This window comes from Scylla paramamosain, chromosome 5, assembly GCF_035594125.1.
Source record: "Scylla paramamosain isolate STU-SP2022 chromosome 5, ASM3559412v1, whole genome shotgun sequence".
NCBI lineage: Eukaryota > Metazoa > Arthropoda > Malacostraca > Decapoda > Portunidae > Scylla > Scylla paramamosain.
Window position 1 is genome coordinate 24,818,489 of NC_087155.1, and position 12,048 is coordinate 24,830,536.

Sequence of the window (12,048 nt, forward strand, 5' to 3'; positions counted from 1 at the left end):
ATATATATATATATATATATATATATATATATATATATATATATATATATATATAATAGGAAATTCTTTTTGATCTCTGTACAGGTTATCATACACTTGCTTATATATCATACTAACCTTGTAGAAACTTTTCCCTGTTTTAACTGGGGCTGGACCACAGGTGTTACCTGCAGCATTGAGAATGTGAGTGATACCATTCTTGCGAAGGTAAGCCTCATTCATGGCAGCATCACTGCAAAGGGTACCACAGATATATGTAAAGTTTATTCCATGCAGTACACACACACACACACACACACACACACACACACACACAGGAGACCAATAAATTTAAAAGTATGCAACTAGAAACAAAAAATACTATAGAGGAAGTAACAAAGTGCTCTTAGTAAGCAATTTCAACACTAAAGGAATTAACTGGGAGGAGATGGAAGTGAAAGAAAATGTTGGGTCATAGAGCAAATAACTTATGCAAACCATGATGGTGAATACAATGAGACAGTGGGTGAACAAGCCTACAAGATGTAAAGGAGAAGAAGAACCATCACAGTTGGACTTTGTGCTTACAAAAAACTCCAGAAAGTGGACAATGCTCAGACGATGCGTACATTGTCTGAGCCCAGTGGGAAAAAGCAATCATGTGATTATAGAAATAGTACTACAGGAAAAAAAAGTGTTGCACAGGAAAGAACAATACATAAATGGGAGACAGAACTATGCTAAGGTAAACTTTGCAGAGCTTAATAGATTTTATGGAAAAATCAACTGGAAAGAGTTATTTGAAGGTAAAGTAGTGCAAGAAAATATAAGATATTTCTAAGCAGGTATAAAGAGGGGAGTGCAACAGTTTGTGCTTAGTTATAAAGTGAAAATCTGGAAACATGAATGGTATAATGCCAGGTGTGTAGAAGCAAAAAAAAGAACAGGACATGGAAGAAAATGATGAGACAACTGAATGGAAATGCTAGAGAAGAATAAAGAAAGGCAAGGAATGAATATAGTATAATAAGAAGAGAAGAAGAAAGAAACTTTGAAAGTGACATAGTAAGAAAATGCAAAGAACCCAAACTCTTCTACAGATACATAAATGGGAAAGTGAAACATAAGGATGGCATAAACAAGTTAAAAAAGAAAGGAAGAATTTATGAAACTACTGAGGAGATGAGTGAACTAATGAGTTTTCAATCTGTGTTTACAAAGGAAACCAAATTTGTGGCACTGAAAGCAGTATCACAGAATGAGGGAATAAAGGAGATACAAGTAAAAGACAAGAAATCAAGAAACTGCTGGAAGTTAGAAAAGCTATGGGACCAGATCAAGCAAATGGATAGATATTACAAGAATGTAGAGAACAAATGGAAGAACTCACATGGAATATGATTAACAGCTTATTGAGAGAAGAAAAAGAACCAAGGGAATGGAAAAGAGCTAATATAGTGCCAATATACAAAGGGGGAAATAAAATGGAACCATTAAATTATAGAATGGTGTCACTAATATGTATTGTGAACAAGCTTAGTGAAATAGTAATTAAAGACAGATCGGTGGAATATCTAGAAGATGAAAAGAGAATTACAGAAAAGTAATTTGGATTCAGGAAAGGTAGATCCTGTGTCACAAATCTACTGAGCTTCTATATGAGAGTAATGCAAGAGAGGGATGGATGGGTTGATGCAGTATACCTGGATCTCAAAAAAAAACATTCAATAAAGTTCCCTACAAAAGCCTTATGTGGAAGCCAGAGAATAAGGGAGGACTAAATGGAGCATCATTGAGATGGATGGAGGATTATTTACAATGGAGGGAAATTAGAACAGTAATCAGACACACTAATTCAAGTTGGTACAAAGTGACAAATATCTGTGTTGGCACCTGTTATGTTTCAAATATATGTAAATGATAAGACAGAGGATTTAAATAGTTATATAAACCTATATGCTGATGAAGCAAAAATAATGAAAATAATAAAGGATGAAAATGACTGCAAGGAGTTACAAAAAGGTACTGACAAGATATATGCATGGAGGCAAAGATGGAAACTAGAATTTAATGCCAGAAAATGCCACATGTTGGAAATGGGAAAAGTATAAAGAGACCTTCATGGAAGTACAAAATGGGAGGAGAAATAATAATGAAAAGTAATGAAGAAAAAGATCTGTGAGTAATGATTCAGGACATACTATCACCTGAAAGACACAAAAACGGAATATTCTGCTCTACATACAGCTTGTTAACAAATATTAAGGTGGCGTTTAACTATTTAGATGAAGAAATGATGAAGAAAATTATAACAAGCATGATGTGACCTATACTGGAATACGCAGCAGTAGTTTGGGCTCCACATAGAAAAAGATAGACAAAAACAGGAAAGAATATAGAGGATAGTGACAAAGATGGTATCAGAATTGAAAAACTTTTGGAAAGAATACAGAGGATAGTGACAAAGATGGTATCAGAATTGAAAAACTTTTGGAAAGAATACAGAGGATAGTGACAAAGATGGTATCAGAACTGAAAGACTTATGCCATGAAGGAAGACTTGAAGAAAAGGGTTTACTAACACTACAAGGGAGAAGAGAGAAAAAAAGAGACTTGATAACAATGTACAAATTAGTAAACAATAAAGAAAGAATAGACAGAAATTATTTGGTACCACTGATGAGGGAGGGAGAGAGATGGATGAGGGGGCATGGGAAAAAAATAAAGAGAGGATATTCAAGGGACATCATGAAATGCAGCTTCCCATATAGAACTATTGAAATTTGAATTGATTTGAAGGAAGAAGTGGTTGCAGCAAACAGTGTACACATGTTTAAAGAGCAACTGGATAAATATGGTTATGGAGACAGGACAAAATGAGCTTTGGCTTGTGCCCTGTTCAATACAACTAGATAGGTAAATACAACTAAGTAAATACACAGTAAGGTAAAAAAAAAAAAAAAAAAAAAAAAAAAAAAAAAAAAAAAAAAATGGACTGGAATAATCTTCATGATGTTTTTGCACAAAATACTGTGTTCCCTTGAATAATATGTGCATATTACTTTTGACTTGACTGGTGACCATTCATTCTTCTTAAGCTCATCATGGCATCTAAGTACTCCTTTAATACTAACTACATTAGCACACTTTGTATGTAGCTTCTTACAAGGATGAGTTCTAGACCATTCATTTTAATACAAAAACTTTACAATTGCTACACATGGCAAGTTGTTTATAAACATCACATTTATTCTTATTACCTCACCTCATTTGTACCTTAGGGCATGGTGTATATCTAATCTCTTCTTTTAGAGAAAGCACATACACACAGACACAGTTACACTCACAACACACAAGGGCAGACAGGATTCAAAGTCTACTACTCCTTCCAGGAAAGCAAGATTACAACTCCTGGGCTTATATCTCATATATATACTCATTGTTAGGCTAGTAGAAGATAGTTTGAAAAAATAATTTTTTGGTCCTCACTTAGCTCAGGATTCAAACCATGTGACCTCTTAGTTGCAGACCAAGTGTTCCAAACATATGTAGTGTTCTTATATGAAATACTCTCATGCATATTAGCCAAGGGGAGCTGATCAGTATTTTTAATATATAAAAAAGGTGATGAAATTAACAAATATGCCAAAACCTTACCAATATATCAACATGATGAAATGAATAAATGTACCAAAACCTTACCAGTCTCCCAAAAAGAGTCTAGGATAAACCTCATCCATGTCAGCACCATCCAAGAAGCGGGATATGTGCATCCTGATCTCCGGGATGGGCCGGAGTGGTGTCTCCACTGTCGTCACTATCTCCCTCAGATCTTCAAAGTCTGTCATGAATGCAAATGACAAATGGAGCAATTGAAAAACAATAATGATTTCCAGTGACTTTAATTTTTTATGTAATATAAGAAATTAACATTTACCTTGAAAAATTGTTTAAATGAAGAATAATAAAAGTCTATAATTTTCCTATGAAAATAGGAAATTTGTGAATAAATACAAATGATAAATGCATTAAAGGATTACAATGGATAACAGTATCAGACCAGCTATGAAGCAAGAAAAGAAAAAAAATATATTACATATATACATGATAATCCTGCATTCACACTCAGTTAACATAAATAAAAATTGATTGACTGAATATAAAAGAAATATGATGCTTATTACGACCCACATGACCAAACTAAGTGCATAGTTTTATACATGGATTTGCTTTCATTAAGCCTTACAAAATACATTAAAACTACATATAACAAACTTAAACAAAAGGAAATATGAAAGAATCACTAAATTATTGCAAAGGTGCCCATGGATGCAAGATTTATAACTTACCAGATGGATATTCATCATCACTGAAATTCATGTGCATTCCCATGGTGCTGAGGAGGAGATTGTTTGCTGGTGGAGATGGGTTGAGTGAAGCAGAGAGGGGCTGACTCTATCCTGTGGTCAAGCAGTGGTTTCCCCTAAATGACTGGTGAAGGTTCCATGGCACTCCCTGGCCATATAACTGATCCCTTCAGTTACCTTATGCTAGAGATAAAAAAAAAATAAATAAAAAATAAATAAATAAATAATATATATATATATATATATATATATATATATATATATATATATATATATATATATATATATATATATATATATATATATATATATATATATATATATATATATATATATATATATATATATATATATATATGCAAATAAATTAGGCACAATATATCATTTTCAGTTACTTAAAAATATAAATGCCTATGAAACAGAACAAATGAGACTGTATGTAGTGTATGTAAAGTGGGTTTATTGACAAGACAGCTGAAAGGTGGAGAGAGAGAGAGAGAGAGAGAGAGAGAGAGAGAGAGAGAGAGAGAGAGAGAGAGAGAGAGAGAGAGAGAGAGAGAGAGAGAGAGAGAGAGAGAGAGAGAGAGAGAGAGAGAGAGAGAGAGAGAGAAGGTGCAATGCAAGATTGGAAAAAAATATCACATAGGAATAAATGAGCAGAAAAGTCTGAACTCTACACATGGAAGAGAAGCAAGAAAACAATAGAAGTAAGTGCAATGAAAAAAATAGCAAGGACTGATTAAAAACCTAACCTGAAATAAACCTCACTGCAAAATGCATCATGACAAGGCCAGAGCAAGAAGTGAGATGGTGTGTGGGTGTTGCTGGAAGGCTCCACCACTGAGCTGTACTTCACCACTCACAGCTCTCACACCAGGCCAACTTTTACCTGAAAAACAACATGACTGTAATGATTGTGTTAATTGATATTTTCATTGAGGAAAAAAAAAAAAATCAAATTGATATGAAACAGAACTTGATTCTTGCCCATAACTTCTTTAATTTGTTGGTAGAAATAGAAACATTACAAAAGTGTATATGAACACATTGTTGATAATTCATATATGCACACTTCTGATATTTAGTTCATAATATATTCTATTTTTAAAGAATCTTGAACAAGTTAATTGAATTAATATTCAAGATTTTTTTATTTTACACACCAACTTCTAAATGTGATGTCAATACAGAAAAAAATAAAATTGCAGCTGCATGCTTGTTATTGCCATACCTTCAGTACGGGTGAGCACGCTGGGTGATCCATGATAGGAAACTAGAATAATGAGTGAGTGAGTTAATCAGGAGGATGGCATGCAAACACAAAAGACAGTGAAAAATATTTGGTTAAAGTTTCTAATTCCTACTGATTTCCTGCATACAAATAATCCAAGTAATGAAACCTCTCCTCATTAATATGTACTTTTACTATGAATATCATTATCATCAGAATTTTTCCACCCAGTTACATACAATTCTTCTGTTCTGTTCCATGTCACTTCCAAGTCATACATCTCTCTTGTACTCTGCATACCTAATATTGACACAAAGCAAAAGGCCTTTCCTCTCCCTTAGCCTCAACATCAGTCACAGGACAGTTAATGGGTCACCAGAAGCTGCTGTGTGAAAGAAGAAACATCAGTGTTTGGTGCTTTGGATCCTGAACTTCTCTGTCATGGACAATGGAGATATTTTCCAATGAAGCCTAAAAAGTATAATCCACCTCCAAGGAACAGATATAAGCTGACTATAAGAAAACAGGTGTATTATTGCCATGATTTAATGAATATCTATGTTCTTCATTACTAAACAGTGAAAAATTAAACTATTATAAATACAGGAAATGGATGTGATTGGTGGATCAAACCCAGATCTGACAGGCAGGAAGGGCAAGACTTAACTAACTGGACCTTAAGGTCCCTCATGGCCAGTACAGCTTTAGCTTGTGTTTTGTGTTCCATCACTGCATTACATGACACTCTTCCTCCTTCTAGATTAAAATCTGGTGTTCCATCAATTTAATGCATGACCATCTGAACAGTCCAAGGTGTAGCTATGACGTCTGTGAAGTTTGCCATAGTATACACTAGGAAGCCTTGGCTCCATCGCATTTTCTCTCTCCTTGGGAAACACTAATTTCCTGATGGACTGAATTATCCCACACCATCTTAAACTTGGACTAGGCCTTATTCTGCTTTTTTTACCAAATCTTTATAAGACCATCCCAAGACTCCCACCACTGTCATGACTGAAATAAGAACTACGTTCTCCATTATGTAACAGAGAGAAATTGATCAATCAAAAACATAGGAAGTGGATGTGATTGGGGAGTGAACCCAGATTTGCAAGACAGGAAGGACAAACCTTAACTGGCTGGACCACAGAATACCTCAGGGTCAGTCCAGCTTTGGGTTGTGTTTCCATGTGCTTTTTTTGCATGCGAATGACACTAGCTTTCATTTTTATGAAGAGCTGTGAAATTTTCGTCAGAAGTACATAAAATTAGACCAAAATTTAAAGTGATAATTTATTCAACAGACATTTTGGCACATTTTTTTTCCAAGTACAAATAAGATGTGGGAGCTGCCATGATGTCATTCACTGCTCCAAAGATGAGCAGCTATACTGGAGAAGAAAATGAGTTCCTGTAATACTGAAGTTCAAATGATACTTGAAGTGTAGGGAACCAGTTTACATCATCAGCTTTGACTTTATATAGCACATCACACAAGTAGCAAAAAATATACTCTTACAAATGCTGGATGACCTGTATGGATGAAACAAAGATGAGCTGGACAGTGTAGTGTTAGCATGACCAGCCTTTTACAACTGCTAATCACTAGTGTCAAGTAAGTTTCACATCCCATTTTGGATATGATGATTTATATTGTACACTTAAGCCCCAAACTTAAAAAGTGTTCTCCAAAGGAGAGGTGAGGTGCATCTGAATATATCTAAGTTGGAGCAAAGCTGAATGTGAAAAGAGTCCAAATTCATTCTGAAAATTATCTAAAATGATCTCTCTTGGAACTCATCTATCATAATAATAAGACTACTCTTTTTCTTTAAGGAATTAGGGAACAAGTTAAAAGCTAAAATGAACTACATTTTATCATATGAACTGTACAAATTATGATCTATTCTTCTAGTAAGAGAAACTTTTCTAAACTCAGAAGTAAATTCATATAAAGCAAGAAGCAGCAACTGCAGGTGAACAAATGCTTGCACACACACACACAGAAAAAAAAAAATAAATAAATAAATTGAAAATAAATTAATAAATATATTTTTTAAATAGAAAAAAATAAATAAATAAGTAAAAATATATATAAGTAAAATAAAAATAAATAAAAAGAAAAATAAATTGATATATGTACACAATAGGAACAATAACAATAAATCAATCACAATAATAATAATGATGATGATGATGATGATGGTGATGATAATAATAATAATAATAATAATAATAATAATAATAATAATAATGATAATAATAAGGAAAGGAATAAAATCAATAAAAATAAAATAAACAAATGAGTAGAATACAAAGAAAGAAAAGCTAAATAAGTGGGTAAGTAAATAATTAAATAAACATAATACTGTATATACATATATGCATATATAATAAATAGAAGTATGTAACTAAATAAATATTAACATAAATAAACATAATACTGTATATGCATATATAAGATAAATAAGTAACCATTAAAATAGGATAAATTTAAAGTACATGTGCTTGGGCCTCACCTGACCAGAGGCTTAATTTCAGATATGAGAACTGTTATGCAGAAAAGCAAAATAGATGGAATCCTTCATATCAACTTACTTTTCCAGCATTGCAGGAGCATGAGACTGTCTGCTCTATGTGTGTGGTACAAAGGCATGTTCCCAGTGCCTAATAGCAGTAAGATATGGGGGAAGAATTACAAACCAACAGATAGATTGACTTTGATATATTTCCTTAAAAATAAAGTTGAATCCTGTGATGATGCTTAAAACTTTCCAACCATAAGTAAAGAAAGGTTTACAAACACTGGGTCCTGTACTAAAATATGTTCTTCAGTGGAGACTGGTGTAGGTAAAGAGCAGAATATCATACACTTTGAATACGATACACCAGCAGAAGATTCTACCCTACAAGCATACACTGAAAAAAAAAAAAAAAAAAAAAAAAAAAAAAAAAAAAAACTTATACTTGAAATATTTATTTTATAAAATTAGAGAAAGAAATAACAAATTCAGTCAGTCCCTGACTGTCACTCCAATAAATCAGTCCCCTCCCTTGAAAGGTGTAGAGGCCAAGATGTGAAGGAATACTTATTGGTATAATTGGGAGTGTGCATGTGGGTGCCTCATTGTAATTGTCTGCTCCCCTTCATGGGAATATCAGCTTAGTATGCAAATAGGTAGAAAGTGATGACTTATTGTTATTATTTTATATAACATTATTATTATTATTATTATTATTATTATTATTATTATTATTATCATTATTATTATTGTTATTATTATTACTATCATTGTTATTATTGTAATTATTACTATTATTATTATTATTATTATTATTATTATTATTATTATTATTATTATTATTATTACGCATCAGCAACACACAGCTGTGCATTTATTTTACTTCATGAACTCAGTTAAGTGGCAAAACATCAATACCACTTATGTGTAAGAAAACATACTCCCAGAGTTTCCTCTTTCATTCATGTACATACAAAGTGTTCACAATATCTTGTATCAATAACATAATGTTTGGAATCCCACTCCATGCATCCTTGGAATACTGCACAAAACTCCAGCCCCTAATCCCGCTACTTCAAGCGTTATGAACATGAAACTTGTTTAATGCGAGTCAATTTACACCACAAAAACAGATAATTTCTTTCAATAGTACATATCCTGATTTACATAATTCCATGAATCATTAACTTGGATTTTTTTTTTACCACATACACAAACATCCACACAAACATGTACACATAAGCAAACATATACACAGGAAGGCCAACACAACTCATTTTAATGTTCAAGGTCTATAACACCAGAATTTACAAGAGGCCAAATAAGGGTAAATAATGTGCTATTATAATGTGCATCACAAGGCTCAGGGAAGAAAAACATCTATTATGTGCATTGCTATCACTTGTAATGAATTAGTGACTTCAGAAATTGTGGACAGTATAAAATTATGTTCACATCAACTTTACTTAGTAAAGCATCAATACATTTCCACAGGCTCCTTCATTCATTACATGCTGTTTAAAAAAAATAAATAAAAAGCAGCAGTTGTCCTTTCTGCATAACTGTGCACACCTCCCCGTTAAAAACAAATAAATGTCCTAATACTCTGTTCACATTCCATATTTCAACCACATTTACACGGTCAGGAGCAATCTCATTATGAAAGGACAGAGGAAACCAGAGTATGCTGTCAGGTCTTGCTATGGATGCATGTGGGCAGAGAGAGAGAGAGAGAGAGAGAGAGAGAGAGAGAGAGAGAGAGAGAGAGAGAGAGAGAGAGAGAGAGAGAGAGAGAGAGAGAGAGAGAGAGAGAGAGAGAGAGAGAGAGAGAGAGAGAGAGAGAGAGAGAGAGAGAGAGAGAGAGAGAGAGAGACTCAGCCCTCTCAAGAATTTGTTTGTGGTGATATACAGTGTTGAGTATCTGGTGACCTCTTATGTCTTATCAGTGGTTGATATGTCAGCTAAACAGTCATCTTGATCTCAGTGTGCACTACAAGAGCACACTTCATCACCTGAAGTTTTGTTTTCTTTCAAAAATTGTGATGAATACTAATCATTGAGGAGGTTCACTTGCTTGATTTCTTTTCAGTTTACTGGCAGCACCATCTTTGTGTAAGATGGTACACCCTATCATAACACAAAGGTCACCAAGTGGCTTGACCACTACCTCAACATCCTGCAGTGGTCAGGCAAGTCCTGATCTTAACGCCATCAAGAATACATGGAATGTGAAGGGATGAAATGCTTCAGTGCTGCAACACAGAATCCCTAAAAGGACTGTAATTCACCATGAAATGTATGCAGGTGGATTATATGGATGACTTGAAATAACTGTGATGGCACACCCAATGACTCCAGAGCCATCATCTCCAAGGGGGAATATGAGAAAATGGGCAAGAAATGTTGTGAGTACCTGGATTTGTTGCTTTGTTGCCTTTCGTTTAGATGTTAACATTTCCAAAAACAGGTGTGCAGTAAATCATGGAACATTTTATGAACTGATACAATTTAGAAAATGCGAAAATTATATTTTCAACTAATTTTGATATGTACAATAATAATGCTCATTTGCAACATTACTTTTCTTTCCTCAACCATTACATTTGAGCCACAGCAAGCTACAGCAGACGTTGAGTAGAACACTTGAACTGGTTCCTTGGTTTATAATGCAATTATAATGCAAGGGATGACCTTCCTGTCTGATAACGCAGCTACTATATCCACTGACACTTGATTAAAGCTTATAGTAATATTTGTACAACTTTTAGTCATAAAAATATTTCTACTATCAATACTATTGTTGCAATATCTCATAATAATCAACTTACATGGTGCATGAAAGCTGCAATATTGTTTTCTTAGACTACAGAGAGCTCTTAGCTATGGAAACTCATGTACATAAACTAAAATCACAAAATATCACCATCTATGATTTCCAGTACAACAACAGCATACAATATAAGAATGCTATAGGTAAACCATAGAAACACTGAATAAGAGTGTGCAGTAATCTAAAACTGGAGATATGATTAAGATAAAAAACACTACTACTACTACTACTACTACTACTACTACTACTATTGTACTGCAACCACTACTACAACTAAATCAATAACAATAATAATAATAATAATAATAATAATAATAATAATAATAATAATAATAATAATAATAATAATAATAAAGCAGATTGACAGGCAAAGAAATAAAAAAAACAAATAAATATCAAACACAAAAATTAATGTTTCATATAGGGAAATTCATATTTGCCTGAGTATACAAATCAGATTCAATAATAACCAAGGGAAAGTGGAGAATAACACAGCTAAGTGTAGTGACACAATGGATGATAACTCATCTTGTGTATTGAGCAACGTGTTGGAAGAAGAGTACATCTTGAACAGCACATGGCACTGACATCTGGGGTGTGGGAGAGAGGGGAAACTGAATGACACCCTTTGGTGCTGCTACTTGTTTAGGACCAGGGACTCCCAGGAGACAAAACAACATCCTTAGAGTTATGTGTGATTCCTTCACAGCAAATGTGTGTCCTTTGATGATGGAAATCATTCATGACATCAAAAATCATTGATGAGTGTGACATGTTGTAGCATGAGATAAAGAGATCACTATTAATAAAAACAAACAAATAAACAAGCAAATAAATAAATAAATAAATAAAGAAAGAAAGAAAGAACATTATCACAACATGAAATTTTCAGTACCTAATAAATTACCATGTAAAAATATTTTTTCATGAAAAGTTGAATAAAAAACTATAAAAATAGTGTGGCAGTTTCAGCATATAAACAATGGAAAGTTGCCAAAACTATTCAAAATTATATATAGCAAAAAGTAAATAATATATAAAAAAAAGGGAAATTTCTTGCATTTGTTTTATATATATATATATATATATATATATATATATATATATATATATATATAT

General features: G+C 33.1%; 1 protein-coding gene across 1 annotated transcript in view; it reads right to left on the reverse strand.

Moving 5' to 3' along the window:
* LOC135100702 (dual specificity protein phosphatase 3-like) overlaps positions 1-12,048 on the reverse strand; it is a 38,836-nt gene that overhangs the window by 13,280 nt on the left and 13,508 nt on the right. The window contains exons 2-5 of the mRNA XM_064003879.1: positions 5,099-5,235; positions 4,329-4,529; positions 3,682-3,820; positions 118-232 (exon numbers count right to left, since the gene is read on the reverse strand). Coding sequence (XP_063859949.1) covers positions 118-232; positions 3,682-3,820; positions 4,329-4,371 — 297 coding nt within the window. The 5' untranslated portion in view covers positions 4,372-4,529; positions 5,099-5,235. The remainder of the gene's footprint in view (positions 1-117; positions 233-3,681; positions 3,821-4,328; positions 4,530-5,098; positions 5,236-12,048) is intronic.